The 23,877-nt window shown below is 35.8% G+C and overlaps 1 protein-coding gene across 10 annotated transcripts in view; it reads right to left on the bottom strand.

Moving 5' to 3' along the window:
- The window catches only part of PAM (peptidylglycine alpha-amidating monooxygenase), a 152,713-nt gene that overhangs the window by 34,577 nt on the left and 94,259 nt on the right, over positions 1-23,877 (bottom strand). For all 10 annotated transcript variants that reach the window (XM_069775715.1, XM_069775714.1, XM_069775718.1 and 7 more), the window contains 9 exons: positions 23,084-23,169; positions 21,297-21,380; positions 10,300-10,348; positions 9,743-9,810; positions 8,044-8,124; positions 7,853-7,929; positions 7,459-7,562; positions 2,992-3,179; positions 2,262-2,333 (listed from right to left, as the gene is read on the bottom strand). In XM_069775715.1, coding sequence (XP_069631816.1) covers positions 2,262-2,333; positions 2,992-3,179; positions 7,459-7,562; positions 7,853-7,929; positions 8,044-8,124; positions 9,743-9,810; positions 10,300-10,348; positions 21,297-21,380; positions 23,084-23,169 — 809 coding nt within the window. The remainder of the gene's footprint in view (positions 1-2,261; positions 2,334-2,991; positions 3,180-7,458; positions 7,563-7,852; positions 7,930-8,043; positions 8,125-9,742; positions 9,811-10,299; positions 10,349-21,296; positions 21,381-23,083; positions 23,170-23,877) is intronic.

The following is a 23,877-nucleotide window of genomic DNA, read 5'->3' as shown; positions in this document are numbered from 1 at the left end:
TGATGTTTAGACTAATTCAAGGATTTTTCAGCTTCTGATGCCCAGCCAGCAAGAAAGCTGGAGGGGCACAAGAAGCTGGGAGGGGACACAGCCAGGACAGCTGACCCAGACTGGCCAAAGGGATATTCCATGCCATGTGACATCACGCCCAGTATATAAACTGTGGGGAGTTGACCTGGGGGATCGCTGCTCGGGAACTAACTGGGCATCAGTCAGCGAGTGGTGAGCAATTGCACTGTGCATCGCTTATTTTGTATATTCCAGTACTTTTATTATTGTTGCCATTTTATTATTATTAGTTTCTTCCTTTCTCTTCTATTAAACCGTTCTTATCTCAACCCAGGAGTTTTACCTTTTTCCTCCATTTTCTCCCCCATCCCACTGGGTGGGGGGGAGTGAGCGAGCGGCTGCGTGGTGCTTAGTTGCTGGCTGGGGTTAAACCACAACACAACACAATTACATAAAACCATTCCACCCCACAAAACCAGACTCCAATTTGTACGTAATTTTTACAGGCACATTTTAGCAGACTGCTTTCGGCTGCTGGTTTTCCCAGTGTATCTTACCAGGTGCTCATGTGCTTGTAGGATCAAAACCCACTTTCTAAAACAGCCACCCAATTTTCCCTCTTTGGAGACAAAAATAAACCCAAACCTGATCTGATTTTTCCCTTTGCTTTTTTTGCTTACGCACACATAATTCAGCTGAAGTTAGAGCTGTATCAATGTAAAATTGAAGCTAGGCTCCTGTAAATGATGGGAGAATTTATCTTAAACTAACAATTAAGAACATGAAACAAAATTCTCTCATGGCAACTACTGTGTTTTCATATTTCACGCCATGAACTGATTTCAAATGGACAAAACAATGCAGTGTGTTTCCATAGAAACATGTTAGATGAGGATGTATACTAAATAGTGGTCTCAGCAAACGAGACTGCATTGCAGAAAAGTAGCTTTGAAATACATTTCAAAGACAAAAGAAAAAGATTTTAATACAGGGCCTTGTTTCAGCATTTTGTTTCAAACATTAACAAATTCAATAAACACACAGATAACAAGATCTGCAACCAAATGCTAATGCACTTATAAGTAACATCAGGGTGAAGCAGCTTGTCAGCATAAATCTTGATATAAATTTGTAAGCACCTAGCTCATTCTGCTCTGGAATAGGCTGAAAAAAGTTAGAATTGTATTTCTTTCTAAAAAAGTCCATCTTTAATTGACTAAAATAAGTTTCAGATATGGAAGTGTAAATATTGTCTCTAGTAGTTTAAGGTACTTTCAGTCAAGATACTCTTACACTCTTACACAGTTTTTATGTAACTGTAGCTTAATTATTTGAGTTAACTCTGCAAAATGCAGAGTATATAGAAATTCTAACCCCTCTGGGAGATGTTATCAGAAACTCTAAACGCTGGCCCAATCTTTGCTTTCATTAAAGGCAAAAGAAAATTTGCCTTTAACATATTTAGTCCTTGAACCTCAACACTGTTCAGTGAAAACAGTATGAAACTGTAGCTGACAAGGTCTTTTCCTCAGAGTCAAGAAAAATCTTGAACAATATTTATCTAATAGCATATAAGCCACAAGAACTTTAAAGTACAGTCTTATTTTAATATACCTCTGAAGCTTAAATAACATACAGAGTATTTCTAGAAGCTTTATAATAGTCATGGATTTTTTCCTGCAACGAAGCACTGCACAAATTTTTGCAAGAGTTGTTATGTGTATATGCACATATACACAAATGCAGTGAAAAATAATTCAGTATAAAACATCACCTGCACTCAACCCACTGCATGTACAATCAATATTGCAGCATAAGAACACATTATTCCTTAATACATACATAGTAATACAAACTGAGAAATAGGCAAAGAGCTAATAGCAGATAGTTACATATAGAATATAGAATACTTACATACATAGGACTACTTCTTTGTGTCTATTCTTTAGGATTGCACTTATAGATAAATTACAACCATCTTTAGCAAGTTAAACCAAGAGCAGGAAAATCTAATGAGATTAAAATGCACTCATAAATTTTACCTACAAGGCTAGAGATCAGCGTTAGACTGATTTTTTTAATTATTTCTTATACAGCATTCAATCATATTAGCTGTACAGAACATTGCAAATCAGATCAATTAAAGATAAAGAGATTAAAATCTTCATAACTCAGTAACAATGAGGATATAATATATCAGTATTTTACATTAGCGAGTCCTTTACTTGACACAGAAATACACAAGTACATACCCTGATCCAAAACCTCTTCCTCTTCTTTTTTGGCCTGCTGCAGCAAAGAACTTTTATCAGTACCCTTGATTTCTGAAAAAGGGATTTAGGATATGAGGTTAATCTCTGCATGTGAATGGAATTGAGTATCTTCCCACTCAGGAAAAAAAGCCCTTCTGAAATGAACATTTGGTATTTTTATGTATCTATAGTAGTTGTACCAAACAGTGCAGCAGTAAAACAACTGGAATAAAAAATTAAGATTTGTACTTTGCTACAGACATATCAGTCAGATTACTTCTGGATAATGCTGCTGCTGCAACTTACATGCCTACTAGTGTTCAGTATAAACAATTGATTCCTCCCATAACAAGGCTGTGGGATCCAGAAAACTATGGAAAAGTTGTGATTCAACTTTGTAGGAAATAGAAGATAAAGCAAAGATTAAGAAACTGTTAATATAAAGTACTGATATTTAGCATAGAAAAGAGGTCAATCTTTTGGGTACACAGCTCATGTAGCTATAAAAATATGTTGGAAATTGAAAGATGACAATAGGAAGAAATGGACAAAAGACTATGGCACACATTTCCATCAAAAACAAGAGCAGAATGGTCTATAATTAGTGATTTGAATTTTATCTAGAACTGCATTTCCTTTTTGTGAAAATTTAGCCTTTCAAAGCAACACGGACAAACACATCAGTGAACATAAAAAGACTTGAATAAAATGGATCACAAGTTTTTTTCACCTTCATGATGTCCATGCGTCACCTTTAGCATATCAGACTTGACTGGAATAGGAATATTTGCCTCCTGTGGTATACTTCTGAACATCTCAGGGTTTGCATTCTGTGTGCAGGTCATATATGAGACAGCATGCTTGGCTTCCATATAGTACATAATGTAAAAATTACACATTTCATCATTGGCTGTTCCCCTACACAACACAGAAAAGATGTGGCAGTTAGGAAAAAATGAGCTGAATATAGCTGTTATTCAATTAATCTAACTTGTTTACCAGAATATTAAAAAATTGCAATGAAATGTTTAGAAGTCCCACACTAAAACATTTAATAGCTTCATTGCAGTGAATATAAAAAGATTCTTTCAGTTTATACTAGAGAACATCAGTTTGCACAAACTCCCCAGGTATCTCAGAAATTCCTAACAATTTGGTTTTGATTCTACAGAAAATTGCATCAACTATTTAAACTGCTCTTCCTCCTCATTTTCCCAGTATACTCCTCATAGTCCCCAGTGTGTCATGAACTATGCACATGGTCTGATGAAATACAACGGAACTGTATAATTCATTACACCATATGCTATATACACCATTCATATACTTTTCTGTCAATCTGGGGCAAACCTAATTTAAAATCATTGCAAATGACATCTATGTTTCATTTCAGCAGCTATCTTTTATGAGTTTCCCCCCCCCCCCATGTTCAAATGCGTCCATTTATTGGCCAATCACACTGGTTCTAATGCAGAAAAACTTAATTTCATTACATATTAGGATACCATAAATATCTCTTAAAGAGAAAATAGCACTGCCATCTTGAGAATAACCTGATCACAAGCTTCTGTAAGTAAAACATGAGTGCAAGAGGAATGATTAAACACTGTAAAAATTCAGTTCTTTGATAAATGGTGTGCACGTACTTAAAACTGAAGAGGCTCTTCTGTACTGCTACATAAGCCTGTCTTCAATAGAAAAAACAGCTGGTACAAGAAATAATTTGTTTTGAAAAATATTACTTTGTGAAGCAGACAATACAGGTCCTCTTTGCAGCTGTGATCTGTTTCTGTTTTTTTCCTCTCCCATATAGGTTGATATCTTTTATTTATAGCTACAATCCTGACAATGGAATATGCTAGGACTTATAAAGAAAGGCTCATAAAATAAAGGGGTTTACATTAAGATTTTTAATTACCTTTCACAATTAACCAGGGAGCCCACACTCATAAAAAGATATGGGGGTGGCCTATTAGCTGTTTGCAAAAGACGTCAGCACTGACTTTTCCAGCAGCGTCCTGCAGCATTCATTTATTCACCATAGCAACAATAATGACACCAGCCAGAGGGGAGACAGGGGGAACATGGGAGATGAGACTGTTTCAAAAGAGGAATTGGTATTTTTCCATGCATTGAAAATTTAGCATCCCTTGGAGACCACAAAAATCAGACTCTGACTTAGCAAGCTCAGCTTAAGCTTTTAGAAAGCATTAACTTCGCTGTTGGACTCCCAATATCTGTCACTGTAATCGCCACCTCTTTAAAACTCCAGTAGAAAAGGGGATGTGGAACCCACACAAACTCTGGTTCACCTGACATGTTAATCTGTCTAAACATTTCGAAGTTGAAAATTTTAAATATTTACAGCTAAAAAAAAAAAAAGAAAGAAATAACTCTGTCACCTACAGTTTTAGAAAATTCGCAGAAAACACAGAATCCTTCCATTAGATGTTTGAATGCCTGAGAAACCCTGTTTTGTAAATGACTTTAATGAGCAGAAATGCTCATGCACAAGTTAAAAAGAAATAAAATTTAAAAATTCCTGCTAACTACCTTCACACCACTGCCACAGATATCTAGAACTGTATCCAGATCTTGGTATATTGACAGTACACAGTGAAGCATAATGAAACAGAGAATTTAGCATCGAAAAGCAAGACAATGCAGTTAAAGCATCTTAAATACTGAATGGGAACGTTTTGCTACAGGCACATAAACCTTCTCTTGAATGGTACAATACCTGTTAAATATATTTTGAAAGAGAAAGACAGAGGTTGCACTATTTTCTGTCTGTTAAGAGCTCTAAACAATACATTACATTGCAACCAGAAAAACAAGCAGCCACCATGGCCAATGGCACTTTCCTTTACAAAGATAGGGTCTTACCCTGAATGGGCTCCACTTCTTTGCTATCCCTTAGACTAAGCTATATACGTGACACTGTATCATCTTTAATGTTTACTCTGAACATCATTAAGTTATCTGTTATAAAACTGCAGTGGCTGCTTGCATGGAGTATTTACTGGTCTGTAGCAAAAATTAGAAGAAATCTTGCTTTATAAATTAGGAATAGTTGATGTCCTTCTTATTTGACAAAGGATAATTCAACCCTTTAATTTGCAAAAATTTGAGCTTGAGGAGAAATCCAGCTAACTGAAATGAATGATTTATTAAATTTTTGAAGAGATGACTCCTGCCTCACCTTTTTACACCAGAGATATCAAGTCTGTGCTTGTGTAATTACCCTGAACTCATATGTAGTCAACTGCACAAGCAAAATCAGGTTTCACTTCTGAACCTTGGTTTGCCAAACTCCAGACATTTAAAAGGCATGCTTCAATACATAATTTAATTTCTCAGACTAGGAGAGGAAGCAGGATGAAAAAGGTTAGTGTGAATCACAGGGGTCATTAGATAATGTAAGATACTGGAAAGCAGTTAGTGTAACTTAAAGAAGAACATGAAAAAACCCAAGACCAACTGTGTAAAGAAACAAACAGCACAGTAAGGAAAGTGTAAAACCAAAACAAGAACATCTATCCTCCCTCCTCAAGTTAGATACTAAGTAATAGACTTGGCCAAAAATGACACTTGATTCATATGAAAGGTACTAGCTGACTATCACAGAAATTATTACACAGTTAAGAAAGTATAACATTGAGAATATGTCACATTTTAACTACAGTCAGCGTATATTACGAATGGTTAAGCTTTAACTGATCAGTTTTGGAAAGCTGAATGGACAAAGTGAAGTCTAAGTTTGTTTTAGCTCTGCCTCCTATGTATATTAAAAATAAATCACATAAACGATCAAGATCTTTTTTTCAGATAGTTTTAAGAAAAAACAAAAACACAGGCAGAAAATTAAATACAGGCACCGGGAAAGTGAGCAAGTAGACTTGATCTGATCCTTCTCAGATATGTATTATTTCACAGCTTTCCTTTCACATTTGCATTTCCCATTTTTTCAGTGTTTGTATTTGGAACTCAAAGTTTCTTTTAATATTTCTTTTGGACCAATGAGTCATTCTGAATGGGAGCAAGACAACTGCAACATCAGGGCAACATTTTCCAAGATTTAAACAACTTCCATTTAATTTATTTTAGCTGTATATCTTTCCAAAGACCCAGCATTATTGTGAATGCATTCCTTTTCATCCATTCATTTCACATTATGATGATAAATATTTTCCAACCAGACATACTTCCATATTATGCATCAGTTTTTGTGTAATAGTTTTGCCTAAAATGCTTATGCATTGTTTTTCAAAATTCATAGGTAGAAATTATGTAATAAAAATGTGAAGGTCTGCTTCTTTCCTTAATTTCTCTTCCTATTACTTCCCCGTTGAAAGCATATTAGTAAACGGAAAGAAAAGACCACAATTGTGCTAGGACTGTTTCTTAAACTGTAAGGATTATTCAACAAACAGGAACTACTTTGGGGAATGTTACAGAAATGTGACAGAAACTTTAAGAACTTGCAAAAAAAAAGGCCTACAGTTAAATTAAGGTTTTGGATATATTTTTGTTAGTGTTATGACCTTCGTAAAAACCTCTTCTCAAACAATTTATTTTGCTTCAGCTGCTACTCATCAGTGTTTTAACTACCCACTGAAAGTTGATAAATTTGTGTTGAATCTTTAACCCTCTACTGACATGCAATCTTTTATTGTTTTTCATAGAAGCCTGTATATTTTCATATCAAAAAAAGGTAACTGGTATATTTTTCTGAATTTTTAAGATTAGATTCTACAATGGGTCAAACTTTATCAGAACTTTATAAGCTTCCACAACTTTTCTTTCTGAAACAATGAGAAATCGTGAAGCTTCATTATTTTGTTTTAAAAAAGTCAATAGCTTCAATTTATTAAAAAATACATTTTTTAGAATTGATATTCTGAATCCTTCTCTAAGTGCAGAACAGCCCAACACCTGAGTAAGGTGTCTGGCAGTACAGCTTCACCTGAGAAATGTGCTGAACAATTCAGCAAAATGATTATTCATGTAAGTAAAGGCAATGAACATTGTATAGAGTTAAATCTTTAGCAGACTAGACAGCAAAACAGACCATTCTGGCAGAATTTAAATTTGTTAGAATTATCTTGGAAGAAGACATGAAACAAATACATTTCTACACGTAATGAATACCTTGGAAAAAAATGGTTAGGAAATGGAGCAAATAGAGAAAATTTACCCTATACGTGTCTCTGTAGTTCTGCCTTCACCACTGAACACACATCTAGCTGCTAGGACATCATCATAGTTAACATCTACAGGATGTTCTACTGGGTAGAATGCCTGAAAGAGAGGGTGATTCACCATAATCAGTGAAAGCGTCTCGTACTATTTACATCAATATACACACATACAAGAATGACAGTGCTACACATCTGAAGAGTAAATTCAGAATGGCTTTTGCATCATGTTATCTTAATAATATTTGGCAGTATTCACATCCAGTGGCACAACAACACATACCAGTGGAAACACCATGACACAAATCTGTGGGTACATCACTGCCAATTCAGCTTCTCAGTTTTAAATAAAGATAATTAAAACTTACACTTAGAATTAAAAAAACAACCAACCTGTGGTAGTTGTGGACTCTGTCTACCAATCAACGTCCACTGACCATTTCTCACTCTGTATCCACTCACTACTTTACCTATAACATATCAATGCGTATGTGAACATGAGACATACTTCTAAAAAAAATGTTGTAGTGTCAGCATTTTTCTGTTCATTATTTGACATTCCTATGTTGCAATAAAACTCTTACCTAGTCTGTGTGTATGAACTCTGTAGGCAAAAAGGTGCATTGGAAACCTTTTGTAATGACAGGCAATGTCTGCATCAACCACTGTTAAAATATGACGGCAATAAACAAAGAAAAACACATTATTTATCAAACAGAGAAAAGTTATACTACTGTACTTCATTCAGTGTGGTTTACAAAAGGAATACCTACACTGGACAACAGACAATTTCAAAAAATACTGGATATTATCTTATATTTCTGCAGTGACTATCTCAAGACATCTGTAAAGAAAAATTAATAAAATATAGTACAAGTCACTTGAAAATTACTTTCTGTGATGATGTACATACAGAATGGGGCTAAAACTCAGTAGATTTTTCCATTAACAAAGTAATACATTTGCTTACAGACTATGTTGAGGGACACTTAAACAGGAGAAAATTAAAATAAACTGATATAATTCTAAGCTGATAAAATTTATAATGAAGGCTTGATTTTAAGATCATACAGTTCTAGGCTCAGCCTTAAAGATTTAGTGTAAGATGCAGACTTTGGCAGAGAAGTGCTGTACAGACAATGTCTGCAGGCTAGTACTTGTGTTAGGTGCAGTAACAGTAGATAAGGAAGAGCCTACAGAGAAATGCCTCTGCTGATGCCTCTCTGAGAGGTATCTGGGGACTGGCTGCATATTTCCTGTTATAACAAACTTCATGCTTCACTTAAGAACTGCAAATTTGATTGAACACAAGAATGCAGTCATCAACAGGCACAGAACTGTTTTTATTCCCCTTTCCCTCACCCCTCCAGCTGAAAAAGTAAGTATCTGCATTGATCAAATATTTCAGGGGCAGGGATTCATTTGATGTTTTCATATTGAAGATCATGTTAAGTTTCAATTCAAATTAAAAAAGATTTCAAGTTGCTGAATTCACCAAATAGTTGGAGTCAGCTGAGCATTTGACCACCTCATCCTATTTAGCAAGCAAACTGTAAATGGGACAAATGGTGTTCTTGGATATCTAATTTAAAATTCCAGTATAGCATAGGAAAATGTAAAGTCAGTGTTCAACTTCCTTAAAACACAACATTCCATGCTAGCTTGAAGAAATTATATTGGGACTATCCAAGCTGAATTTCACATAAAAACCACTGAGTAAGACTCTGGATAGAAACTGTTTGGAAACTTTGTTTTACAATGTTTTTTCAGGATTTTGACCTTTTAACCAACTAGGAACATAGGAATAAAATCTTTAAAGAGCAGCTCCTTACTGATGGAAATTCATTTATTAGAACTGAACTCTTAGTAAATCACAAATAGGATGAATGACAAATGCAGATGAAGAACACTAAAAAAAAATTTATGTTTTTTTGGTGGGAGGGAGGAATAAGAAAATATGTAGGGCTTTTTTGGTAAAATATTAAGACAAAAATAAATCAAAGAAATACTCTTAAGAATCCCAGAAACTTCAGTATTGCACAGATCATTTTTCTTTTGTATAACATTGTTTTCTACAACATTGATCGCCTTTGCCAACGTAGTCATCAGGAAATATGATACAATTTTAAAATTATAGATATTTTTTTCATCGATTGTTTAATAAAGCCATTAATCTGTTCACCTACAATTCAGCAAGTCTCTGCTAAATTTTCTTCCACAATAAGCAATAAAGATAAATCAGATGCTGAAATTATATAATCACTTTGTAGAATTATGACTCACCTTTCTCGCCTGGTGGTATTACAGTGTTCACAGACATCATAAGATACATTCCAGCAATCAAAGGCTGCCTGTAATTCAAAACCCAAGCTCTGCTAAACAAGTCCTTTGTAAAACCCAACTGCAATTGACACAATATGCAATACCATTCAACACCACTAATTTCTAACTGTTGGTCTATTGAGAAAGTAGCTGTCACACAGCACTTCCCTTTCTGTCCTTTCTTTCATACTGACCTACAATTTTTAAAGCATCTTCTACAACATATGTGAAATAGGACAAAATGATCACCTATATAATTGCTCTCCTTGTCCAAGATTTTTAAATATGAACCTCTTAAGATGGATTAACTCAGTGCTGATAGCACCATTTTATCAAGTTTCTTAGCAGAAATGAAAATTTTTGCCAACAGATGACACATTGCTTCAAAATTCTTAATATTGCAAAGTATGTATTATTTTTATTCCAAAAGTTTTCAAAGGAATCTAAAGGGGGAGTTTCCATGCCTTCTGTTCCTATGAAAAAAATCGTAATAACTAAGTATTTTTAAAGATACTTACTTTTGATGTGTGAGATGTAAAGTTACACCAGAGCAATCCTTGTGTTTATCTGTACAGATCACAAAACAGTTTAATCATTAGCAATTGAACCCATGCAAAATTATTCCACATTAACAACACTCTTCTGCTGAATAAATATACCAGAAGACAAAGTAAGTTTTAATCTCACTGTTTGCAGTAAAACTTTCATACTGTGGAAACATTACCCCAATTTGCACAAACTTGAACATCACAGTGCTGCATTTGTAGCAAAATCCTAGCATAAAGCAAAACTCTGGTGGATGAAAAACAATAGCAGAAAAGGTTGGTTTACTTCAAACAAATCTGTATTTTGAAAAAAGTTAGAAAAATGAAAAATTTGTGGAAAAACAATGATTTTAGCCATTAATAATGGAGCAGCCAGAAATCCTTGTAATCAAGTCAACAGGTGAACTTGAGATACCAGTACAGACAGCAGTTCTGTTTAACATTAGATATCCTAGAAGGACAGTAAAAATAGTTAATTCATTTGTTAATGTATTGAAACAGCATTATCTAATATGTTTCACACTTTAATTTAAAGATATTATTATCTTGATAGTTACTTAATTTTAGTTGGTGATCTGGGAGTTTAATTTTCATTCTTTTTCAAGGAAGTTTCATTTTCTTACGTTTATATTAAAAAAAGCTGTAGTTAGAAGATGGATATAACTCCAAAGCAAGTGAACAGAAAATGCTGAAAAAATACCATCTAACGATATATGCTTCAGGTAAGAAAGACACCAGAGTAGCTGTGGATCTGCTGACAAGTGGTAACATGGGAGAGATTTTCCTCCCATCAGTAGCCAGATTCTGAACTGAAAAAAGCAGTGCTTTGAACAGAAGAAAGGATAATGACTAGAGTGGGACAAAACAGGGAGAGTTTACAGATTAAGAAGTATCAGTTTAGTTTTTCAAACTATTAGCTATTTTAGTCACACCACATTTCATTATTAAGGGATAATATGCAGTTTGGTTTTTACCACCATTGATAATAGAACTCATTTTCAGTATGTTCACAAAGTAAACAGTCACTGTTTTTACAAAATGTATAAATTAGTACATATGTTATGCAACTGAAAAAGTTGCTAACCCAATTTCACTAGGTTCTTATAATGCTCATCATCATGGCACCTGAGAATTCTTAGTTCCTCCAGCTCTGTGTGCCTCAACAAACACTTCTGTAATTAAAAATCTGAATCAGAAAATCACAGTTGTACCTTTACAAATAACAAAAAAAGGAGTCTTCACTGTATATGCAGAAGAAAAATTAGAACAGCAGCTCTTCCATCAAGACTACCCACCACTGTAGTTGCCTTGAATGTTTGCAAACCATGTCTCATGAAAATGTTTGAAACCAAGTGTGATGAATCAGAACGAAAGCAGCTGAAAATTCTATTGGTTATCTAGAAACAAAAGCATACCCATTCAACGCAGATGGAATTTCTGACTGTCTGTGTCAAGCTACATGTAATATTGCCACAAACAGAGAGAGTTTGGGACCTATAGTCTCTATAAATGATTGAATATGGGTTTGGCAGAGTACTGACAAAGTTCACTTGCAATTACAGTACAAGTATTTTAAAACTATGCACATGTGCATGAAAATGCAAAGCTAGTCAGTCAGTTATTGCTGCTGTATCACCCACATTTTCTCTGTTCTACAAACAGCCAAATAAACAACGTATTGTAGAAAATAGAGATTTTCAGTATAATAACATACATTCTTACATATCATTTTTATGTGAACATGCATGTTTGTACAGAAAAATAGTAGACACTGAAAAATTAATCTAAAATTTGAGATAAAAATTCTCCAATTTAAAGAACAGTCTTTAAAGTACATTTAAAATATAGTCTTCAAAATTTTTTTAAAGTTACTTCTTAAAAATGGAACAAAACCCAAAAAAACCAAACCCACAACTTTCCATAAATACACGCACTGCATGGTAAGTCATTTGCAGGGGGTGGCAGAGAGAGAGGTAAAGGAAGAGGAGAAAAGGTTGAAGGAGAGAGAAAGGATAGGACCAAATAAAAGACTAAGTTAGAGTAGATAAGAGAAAAATGACAAAGGCAAGATACGGTCAGCACTGGCTAAAGATGGAAAGAAAAACTGAAGTTATGCCATGCCAGAATAAGCACTAGTTTTCAACCACAGATAACAAATGCTGCTTCCAAATGGCAAAGTCATGAATACAAAAGCACCAGAAAGACTAAGCTATTAGGACAAAAGTAGGGGAATGGTAGGAAAACATTCAAGAGAAAGAGAAATTAAATTATTTGTCCATGGTTTTAGAGGAAGTACAAGATATGTATATACTGGTCATCCTCCTCTACTCTTCACTGTAGGAAGCTTCACTCCCAATCTCAAAACCTCTATGTTTGCTATAAAGGTCTTTGTGAAGTCTCTTTTGCCTCACCTTCCTTGTTTCAAACGAAATTTTTTTACTAAATTTTTGGCTATTCATATAACACAGGTGGTGCTGCAGAACTCAGCTTTAATAAGTTTAACATTGTTAGAAAGTTTGCACTACATCAATATTAATGGAAGTTGGGAAATGCTTGCTTCCTCTCCAAACATTTTACTTTATTACTTAAAGTAATAAAATTTAAAATGCAATTGGTAGTTTTGTGGCTCTAAGTTTTGCAATTTGCAGTTGAAAACATCACCATCCTGTCTTTTAAACACTGCTGAAAAACTATCCCAAAACAATAAAACCAAACCTGTCATATGCCAAACATGAGTCAGGTTTGAACAATCTAACCCTTACTATGTAATTCTGTCTCTTTTAAAAGTAGTGCAGTGGGAGGAGGGAAATGACTCCAGTATATTTCAGTTTGCCAGTATTAAAGTGTTTTCACACTATTTAAATTTTCAGAGCATTGAAAAGATTTTCATTCAGTATTTCATCCAAATTAAGCAATTTCAAAATGAACTGAAGACAGCGGGAAAGTTATTATTGCTACTATACAATGTAATCATATTAATCAGTATTGGGAAAAACATAAATCAACTTCTAGCACAAGAATCTAGATGGATACATTAGTCTAGATTTTTGAGAAATTCCTACAGCACATTATAATTTTGTCTCTGGTTATATTCAGCCATGACTGAACTAAACATTTTCCTAACAGCTACAGAGGTATGCTGGAAATGCTTTTTCCTTGCTTCTCCTTCCTACAGCTCACCTCCTTGAAACATTCAAAGCTGCTGAACCCTCCACCCAAGAACACTGACAGCAGTGAGGCCACACCAGCTAACAGTGCAAAATCTTTTCGACTTTCCTGTATGACCTAAGCAAAAAATATCCTTAAACAATGCACAAACCAAACAAAACCTTAAAGGCTCTTTTCCAGCTTAAGTCCAGCTGATCTAACTACTGTGATTTCTTAGTTTCAGCTATTCAGCAAATATGCACTGCTCTGGGACAAAGAAGTTACTAGCTACTATGTGCCATGTAGCAAAGACAGGAAAATGCATTTTTATATACATCAGAAACAGGTTCAAATGAAAGCCAATTTTCCACGCAGAGTCTCTAACTCAAATGAAAACAGAAGCTGTGCTTATGACCTTATGACTGCCTTTTGTGTGGTGTGCAAATATAACAATCATATTAAATAATACCTGCTTTTATTTACCTATGTCAAACAAAGTCAATGGTGCATGTTAAAGCCTAACACTGGCTTCAGATTTTAAATACATAATTTTTAGAAATTGTACATGACAAATTTGTAATGGTGTCATGGTTTAACTCCAGCCAGCAACTAAGCACCACGCAGCCGCTCACTCACTGCCCCCCACCCAGTGGGATGGGGGACAAAATTGGGAAAAGAAGTAAAACTCGTGGGTTGAGACAAGAACAGTTTAATAGAACAGAAAAGAAGAAACTAATTATGACAATGATAACACTAATAAAATGACAGCAGTAATAATAAAAGGATTGGAATGTACAAATGACGCGCAGTGCAATTGCTCACCACCCGCCAATCGACACCCAGTTAATCCCCGAGAGGCGATTCCCCCCACCCCCACTCCCCGCAGTTCCTATACTAGCTGTGACGTCCCATGGTATGGAATACCCTGTTGGCCACTTTGGGTCAGCTGCCCTGGCTGTGTCCTGTGCCAACTTCTTGTGCCCCTCCAGCTTTCTCGCTGGCTGGGCATGAGAAGCTGAAAAATCCTTGACTCTAGTCTAAACACTACTGAGCAACAACTGAAAACATCAGTGTTATCAACATTCTTCTGATACTGAACTCAAAACATAGCACTGTACCAGCTACTAGGAAGACAGTTAACTCTATCCCAGCTGAAACTAGGATAAATGGTAATTCCAAGTTTAGCTGCCAATAAATGCTTAAATTAGTTAAAAAGAATCACCTGTGCTACTCCTGTTAACCATTTTTTCTAAGAGAAATATTTCAAATACTAGAAATACTCACAGTTTGTCAAATGAAACACTCTTAACTGAAGAGAAGCCAAATTATCCTACACAGAAACATTCTCTTTCTGTAGGCTGATTTTTATAAAACTTCCAATGAGAGTCTGACAGGCTTCCTGCCAGTCTGTCTATCCAGATCTACAATCCTGAATTCATTAGTTACATATATGATAATCTGCCACAGAACTTGAGAATTCTAAGGCTTCCTAGATACTTAAAAATTCTGTGGCTTTTTACTCAGAATTAGAAAAATAAACACTCTTCAAAACCTATTTTCTTTGCACTCCGGGTACATGGATTATAAATTATAGTACACACTGTTCAAACTATTTATTTAGCTTCTTCATTGCTCTATTTCTAATATTTAATTGGAACAGTATAGCACTCATACGTGGCTACTAAAATACTTAAAAGCTTTCACTCTAACAGAGTGGTGCTATTTATGAAGCTCCAAACCCCCTGTTATTTCAAAGTCAGCCCTTTGATTTGTACCAGAAACTCCACATATGGTCTCAGGATTGGCTTTGCCTCATTAAAGATGAGAAGTAGCCTCAAAGCTGGAGCACAACCTCTGAGCAAGGCAATTCCAAAGCTAATGCCCACTGGGAAATACCTTTGTAGAAGTTATATTTAAAAAGACAAAGACACGCAGCATAAAAATGAACTTGAAGCCTTGGTAAAGAAAGAGACAAATTCAGTATGTTGCATTCAGTATTGATACCTAATATTTGATACATAAAAGAACACTAGCTGAATTTGTTTTTTTCACGAGAGTCAAGGTGCTTGCTCTTGCAGATCTGTTCACTCATCCAAAATGAATTCAGCAACATGCTCTTTAAAAGTCAAGTAACATGCAGAATGAAACTCTACCTTTATTCAGTTTGTGAAAAACAAAATGCAAGCACAGACTCCCCAGTGCCATCTTCACAACTTACTTTCCAAATAGAAAAGAGACAAACAATTGTTGATCCTGGTCCAGTATAAATTTTTTAACAAATAAATACCTTGTAAAGGTCACAGATGACTAATTTGCTAAAAGGGTATCATAATGTATCATAAACATGAACATCTGGGAATATGCAAAATTAATGTTATTCAAGACACCAATGTTAAGCCTTCTGGTTATCAAAGAGAAGCAGACTGAATGCAGCGTTCAAATAAGACTAGAATTCAAATGACAGCTTACAATTCACAGTCTTATGAAGAAAACAGTTATTTTTAAGACATCTACCAGCTTAGTGGCCAAAATTAATTACTCTCCCCAACTAAAAAAAAACCCAAACAAACTCAACACTAAGAAACCCACATGCCCCTCACAAAAGCAGGTACGTCTGTGACATTATATGTGATGTGTGTAACATAATTCTTGTAGGAAATTATAGCGGGAAGAAATAAATCTATTCTCATTGAAGAAGTGGGGGTTAGGAGAAGGAGCTGAGAACGCAAGTATTATGCATGCCTTGTGCAAGGAAAGAGAGGGAACAAGAAAGGGAATGAGAAAGGAGCCAAAGTTGAACAAAAATTAAAGAATTCCCCAAAAGTTTGCTCCAAGCATACTGACAAAAATTATTAATTGCTTCAAAAAATGCAACAGTTACACACATAGAAAATGCCAGAATGTCATTACCTTTTATACAGAACAAGTTAAAAGAGATTATTATTAATAACTTTTAATTACATTGATTCTTGGGGATAACATCTATCTTCTCTTATGTGCTGGAAAGGACAAAGATAATAGTATGGTCAGTTAGAAACAACATTAGTCTTCGTTTATAGGGAGGGCAGGAAAAAAGAAATTCTAGGGATTGGAAAAAAATCCCACATCTTTTCAAATCAGATCTGAAGGCACTTATATGGAAGAATAAATCAAGAACAGTGTGACAACTGCATTGCATATCCCTACAGCCCAACTTGAAAGTTGACTGGGTGCCTTTATAGATCTACAGATGGCTAGATTTACTTTTATTTGAATCTGAACCCTAAACACTTATGAATATATAAAAAAGACAAATTTCTGATAACTTTTTACTTGTTACTTAACTGTATATACTATCAACCATAACTCCAAATTAATATTTCCTTTTAAATATAAAAAGTGAAGAAAGTAAAATACAGCAATTACTATTTTTCTAAGATGGTTCTTTGCCCATACCCCCAATTTTTCTGTAGAATTTATTTTTGGTTTTCCAGCTTATTTTTTAATTATGTGTATTTTAGACAAGATACAATGAGTTTTATTTTGATACCTGAGCATAAAGTGCATATCTAAATATGAATACTTAGCTCTGGATTATAGCTAAGGAGGAAAGGAAAGCAGAATTAGTTTAATAACCAGTTAGTAAAATGAAGAAATATCCTTTTTACAAAGAGTTGAAAATGAGAGTTGATAAATTTTAACTATGACATTTTTTTCCCCCAAAATTGGTAGGAAGTAGAATTGGGTGCTAATACATAAATAATTACTACCTCAAGCCAAATATTTTATATTTGCAATGACTTGTAAGTCAGAAAATTAAACTCTGAACAGTGCTTCTGAATCTTTGATGTGCTACTGAAAACATGAGTTAACTGACTGTATTTCATCATTTTTCCTCTGTTCCGAATTGCAACAACTGCATGTGCTTACGTATAACTCTAATGACTGTATTCTTATACTTTGACAAGCCAAAGTTATCAACAGGCATCTCATTCATACAGAAAAGCTGCCTTTACATCATTCCTGAAGTTTAAAAATACCCGCAAGACTGGTCAAAGGTTATGCATTGAATATCCTTGAACACCAGAATCAAAGTTTAGGACATTTAAATTATTAGGAGATTTAAATTATATTTTTCTCTACTGGAATTTTCACAGGCAGACTACACTGAAAACATTTTTTTCTCACAAAACCAGCAGAAAAGGTAGATTATTTTTCACTTTATAAATAAGATATCAGATTACCGAGTAAAAGGCAAATAAAAGAGGGCATTCTGTCATACTCTTTTAACTGCTGAAACAGTATATGACACTAGTATCATCTCCCAAATTATAGACCTATCAGTTCACCCTTCTTAAACTTTCATAATTTTGCAGGCTTGTATCTATGACATTGGTTATTCTAAGTCCTGCACAGATTTCTAGACAAAAAATTAAGGAAGTCTGCTGCAGGGAGCATATTAGTGTAAAATTAAGTTTTAATTTCAGGTGCTAACTTATTTCACTATGGTTTCTCTAAGTGGGCAAGTGGATTTTTTCAGTAGAAGCTTTGACTACCAAGTTAATTTACTAATAAAAATTTCTGAACACATCCTCAACTACTGTGCAATGGAGGTTATGGATCTCATTTGTTTCTTTTTTTTTTTTTGAATAACTACCTACACATAAATTATACTTAAAAGTGAAAATGAACAGTAAGAACTCTCACTGTCCCCAAGCAATAATGAAGAGCAGGCTCTTAACTAACATGCTTTCTTTAGAGGTTTGTAACTTTAATTATTTGTGATTTTAGCAGGTGAAGAATCTCACGGGCTGTACAGGTCCATCTGACCTGTCTCACAAAAATCAATTCTTTCAACTTCAGTTGTGCACATCTGCATATGTGCTACATTTAAACAGTGCTGGCACACTCAGTTTATTCCTTCCTTCTCCTCCTCCTCCTCCTCCTCAGCTACCATTATTGCCGTTATGCTACATTATATCTTCATGTCATGGTAGAAACCATACCTTCAGCTTCAGTGCTGCTGAAAATTCTGGATGAACATTGCCCAAACCCTTCCAGAGGTGTACAGAAGAGAGGCTGCATGACAGTGGGAAGCTGCCAGCTACAGGGTAACTTCTCTGTTCAAAACCAAGTACAACCTGTGGATCATTTACCATGGTACCACAGAAGGATTCAGAGGCCATGGGCATAGCTCAAACTATTGATGTAATACATATTCCAACTTTAATTTTTTGCTATTATTCAGCTTACTTCCCCATTCTTCTTTCAAGTCCAACGTTTTGATTATCATTTAGCCCATGAGGAACTTCACATTCTTGTTTAAATCCTATGCAGTAATGTATCGCAGCCAAGTTCCAGGAAAATGATGACCCACAGGTTTTTTGTTCTGAAAGGCCAGAGAGACCTTAACCCAAGAACTCCACACAGGACATGATTCACAGAGCAAAAATAAGAATTTATGCATCTCAAAGGTGTCAGAACAAGACATTTCAGGTTTAAAGAACAAAGTACAACATAAAATACAAATAAATAAAAAAATTAATTTTGTCCCTAAAAATCTCAGATCACCAGTATCTCCACATGCATTAATGAAGTCCAAATATCATTAATCCAAGCTTATAATGTATGGGCTGGATTAGCAGACAGTAAGGTGGATTGAAAACTGGCTGAATGGTCAGGCCTAGAGCGTGGTGATCAGTGGTGTGAAGTCTAGTTGGAGCATGGCAACTGGTAATGTAGCCCCGGAGTCAATACTGGGTCCAGTCCGGTTAAACATCTTCATTAACAGGCTGGATGATAGGGCAGACTGTATCCTCAGCAAGTTTGCTGATGACACCCGGCTGGGAGGAGTGGCTGATACACCAGAGGGTCATGCTGCCATCCAGAGGGACCTCAACAGGCTGGAGAAATGGCCTAACAGCAACCTCACGGAGTTCAACAAGGGGAAGGAAGTGCAAAGTCCTGCGCCTGGAGAGGAACAACCCCAGCCACCAGTACATGCTGGGGGCCACCCAACTGGAAAGCAGCTTGGCAGAAAAGGCCTCAGAAGTCCTTGTGAACACCAGGCTGAACATGAGCCAGCAATGTGTCCTTGCTGCAAAGAAGGCTAATGGTATCCTTGGCTGTGTTAGCCAAAGTACTGTAAGCAGGTCAAGGGAGGTGATCCTTCCTCTTTACCCAGCATTGGTGAGGCCACACCTTCAGTATTGTGTCCAGTTCTGGGCTTCCCAGTACAAGAGAGACATGGACATACTGGAGAAAATCCAAGGAAGGGCCATGAAGACGATGAAGGCACTGGAGCATCTCTCTTAAGAGGAAAGGCTGAGAGAGCTGGAACTGTTCAGCCTGGAGAAGAGAAGGATCAGGGGGGATCTTACCCATGTACCAAAATACTTGAAGGGAGGGTGCAAAGAGGATAGAGTATCCTGGTTTCCGCTGGGATAGAGTCGATTGTCTTCCTAGTAGCTGGTACAGTGCTATGTTTTGAGTTCAGTATCAGAAGAATGTTGATAACACTGATGTTTTCAGTTGTTGCTAAGTAATGTCTAGTTTAAAGTTGAGGATTTTTTCAGCTTCTCATGCCCAGCCAGCGAGAAAGCTGGAGGGGCACAAGAAGTTGGCACAGGACACAGCCAGGGCAGCTGACCCAAAGTGGCCAACGGGGTATTCCATACCATGGGACGTCACAGCTAGTATAGGAACTGCGGGGAGTGGGGGTGGGGGGAATCGCCTCTCGGGGATTAACTGGGTGTCGATTGGCGGGTGGTGAGCAATTGCACTGCGCGTCATTTGTACATTCCAATCCTTTTATTATTACTGCTGTCATTTTATTAGTGTTATCATTGTCATAATTAGTTTCTTCTTTTCTGTTCTATTAAACTGTTCTTGTCTCAACCCAAGAGTTTTACTTCTTTTCCCGATTTTCTGCCCCCTTCCACTGGGTGGGGGGGAGTGAGTGAGCGGCTGCGTGGTGCTTAGTTGCTGGCTGGGGTTAAACCACGACATGGAGCCAGGCTCTTTTCAGTGGTGCCCAGTGACAGGTTGAGAGGCAACGGGCACGAACTGAAACACAAGAGGTTCCCTCTGAACATCAGGAAACACCTTCACTGTGAAGGTGACTGAGGACTGGCACAGGTTGCCCAGGGAGGTTGTAGTCTCCAAAATTGCATATATTTGGAGATATGCAAAAGCCGCCTGGACATGGTTCTGGACAATCAGCTGTGGGTGGCCCTGCTTGAGTAGGGGCGGAGGGACCAGATAATCTCCAGAGGTCCCCTCCAATCTCAACCATTCTGGATTCTATGAAACACTCCCTGACAACAACAAGCATACTGCCATGCTTGAAGTGAGTGTTTAATCCTTTTTTTTTTTTTTTTAAATATGAAAAGACACTGTCCCCACTAGTTACAACTTTTTCCAAACACAGTTCCTGTGATTGACTGACCAGTGTATGTCATCTTTCTCACCAGCTATTCAAGTAAGGTGACAGGTTAAGGGTGTTCACAGGTATTCGTTTCAACTTTCCTAAAGCACACACTGAATTATACAGGGAAAAACAAGCTTCTTCCTACACTTAAAATTATTAATCTGCTTCTTCATTACTTTAAGTAATTTGCTTTACATTTTTTGAAGAAAAGAAATCTGTTCATTTCAAACATTTATAGAGATAAAGCAAGTTTACAAACAAGTCAAGTTAACATACATAGTTTATTACAAATATGCTCACTGATCTTTACCTCTGCGAGTGGCACTAACAGGAAAAAATTTTTTCTACAGGTAACGTAAATACTTCTGATGCTGTAACTGATAAAACTTACAGAACAAATTTCCAAAATACATACCTCTAAATGCACTGATATCCCCATAGTGTACCTGGAGCACAAAAAATCTGCCACCTGTTTCTCCTCCAACTCTGAATCCAACACCTAAGAGAAGGAAAATGCATTGTTTTCAGAAAAAATAAAATGTAAGATGGTTCATCACTGCTGACCATATCTAAAAATACAAATCACTGTAATGACGTAGAGTGAAGGGGTAGAAAATTTCAGAGACACCAATGTCCTGAAAACTGGGAAAACCACCATCACAACACATGTTCCCAAACAGACTAAGAAGCTAGGACCACAATTTAGTTATTAATGAACAGATATCTGCATTCAGCAGAGAATTCTCTCAATCCAAGAATATTAATACAGATTTTATATATATATACACAACTATATTAAAAAAAATTAGAAAAATCAAGTTTTACCAGCCTTGTAGGATTTGGTAAACTTTAATTTCTCATACAACCTGTGAATGATACAAACTGATTAACACTGACTTACTAAGAACACACTGAGAATTAAAAGATAAAAAGATCTGCAGTAAAATATTTTGAGATGTAAATTAATACTGTATGCAGAAAAAATCTTGTGGAATTTATGAAGCTACATTACTTGTTGACAGAAGTAAGCACAGGCACAGATGAAAATGGAAGAATTTGAAATAATTTGAAATAATGAAATGGCAAAATATCACCATCACCAAAAGGGATTTCTCTAAACCGATTCTACAATGAACACTCTTCAAAAGAAGAGAGAAAGCAATTTCTTCCTACTCGGTCAGTGAATGCCACTAGATTAAACACTGCCTATGGCAAAGCCTTCTTATAAATGCGACTGCAGCCTCTCTGTGCACAAATGTAGTATCATTATGAACCCTCTCCACAAACCTTGTATTTATGAACAGCTTAAAGCCAAGAAAATTATTACTAGCTGGGATTTAACAGTAAAGCAAATACCAGGCTTCCATAGAATCCTTCAAACAATGTTTTTTTAAACTTGACATTCTGATAATGAAATCGAATAACATTCATGCTGATAAGTGTGTGAATGGATTATTACAGATAAACCTCTTCATGATACTGTGCACTGCTCCTGGTTTTGAAAGTAGGCAGTAAAAGATAAAAGAAAAAAATTTTAGAATTCCAGGTATTTTCAGACTGAGGCTGTATAGATGGTAGATATTTCTAAGACCCTTAGTGGTTATTAGAAAGAACCACTTCTCCCTGTATTCCAGACATACCACTCCAAGTAGCTTAGTAAATTTTGACTGAATTCAGTGAAGTAATCTATCATACAAGAAAATGGGTATATAAGCATCTTATTCAACCACATCAAAGTACTGAAAAATGAAAAGCACATAAAATTGTCAAGTACACTTAAGACACAGAAAAAAATCAGTGTTTACACTGAACTTGTTTGTGCTTTCCCAAACACACAAAAATATTTTAATGCGGTTTGTGTGCTACTGAAAGATATATAAATAGTAACATGCAGTAGGAAATGCAAGTTTAATGCTTTATAAAAATAAAGCATTATATTATGACCGTCATCTCTCCCTTAGCCTTTTTTCCCCTCTACTGAAACCCATAATGATATAGCAAACAGGATGACAAAAAACCCCCAAGTATATTAGCTAGCATAATATATTCATAGTTATGAGGTTGATGTTTATACAGTTTCCATCAACTAGACATAATAAAAATATTATAGGAAGTTCCTAGACATGCCAGGTGCTTAATTCCACATCATCTTCTCTCCCTTGCCCCTGTACACAAGGAACTTCAACATTAAAGGCACAATACCTTTGGGTAGCCTGGTGGGTGGAGCATTTCTTGCCCAAGCATACAAAATGTTAGATTTGTCTTTGCATGTTCCTTCATCACAGTCCCTAAAAATATGAGGAAAGAAAACAAAAGGGAATATAATATTTTAATTTTGAAATCAGAAAAGGGCAGGTGAATTACATCCAAACCCACTAATTTTAAGATCTATGAAGTTGTTTTTGGATGTATGTTGAATAAACACAGTTCTTTTAATGCTTTCCTGGGTATCTTTAGATCCTCCATCTTCTCTTTTTTTTCTCCTCTCTCTGCCTTAAAATAGTGTTAGGCAAACAGGGTCAAAACCATAGACAGTTCTGATAGTCCCTGCCAGCCTAATAGCCAGAAATGAAAAAAAAAATAAAGGAACCTTTTGTGAGAATGAACCATATGAAAATTTCTAGCATTATTAGCTCAAGGGCCACAGAATGACAATGGCTGCCATATTTACACAGAGGGACAGGATTCATGTGCAAAGCAGAAAAAACCCAGAAGACATCAAAGCTTTAAGTCAAAACTGAGAGTTAAAATTAATGTAAAAACCATTGACAAAAAAAGGTCACAAGAAGCTGTATATGAACCAGCACATAAGAGGCACTCATGTGCTTCCCTGTACTTAATGCAAGCTCACTGCTTGAAGTTAATTTTTATTCCACTGCACAATTTTTTATTTTTTTTATAAACAGAAAAATCACACACACACCAAAAAAAAACCCCCAAGGAAAAAAGAAAGAAAAAATAAGTGTTTGCCAAGTTACAGACCACAAACAGGTCAC

This window comes from Haliaeetus albicilla, chromosome Z (assembly GCF_947461875.1).
Source record: "Haliaeetus albicilla chromosome Z, bHalAlb1.1, whole genome shotgun sequence".
Lineage (NCBI taxonomy): Eukaryota > Metazoa > Chordata > Aves > Accipitriformes > Accipitridae > Haliaeetus > Haliaeetus albicilla.
Note: the sequence above shows the minus strand (reverse complement) of the source record. Positions and strands in the feature narration are given on the sequence as shown.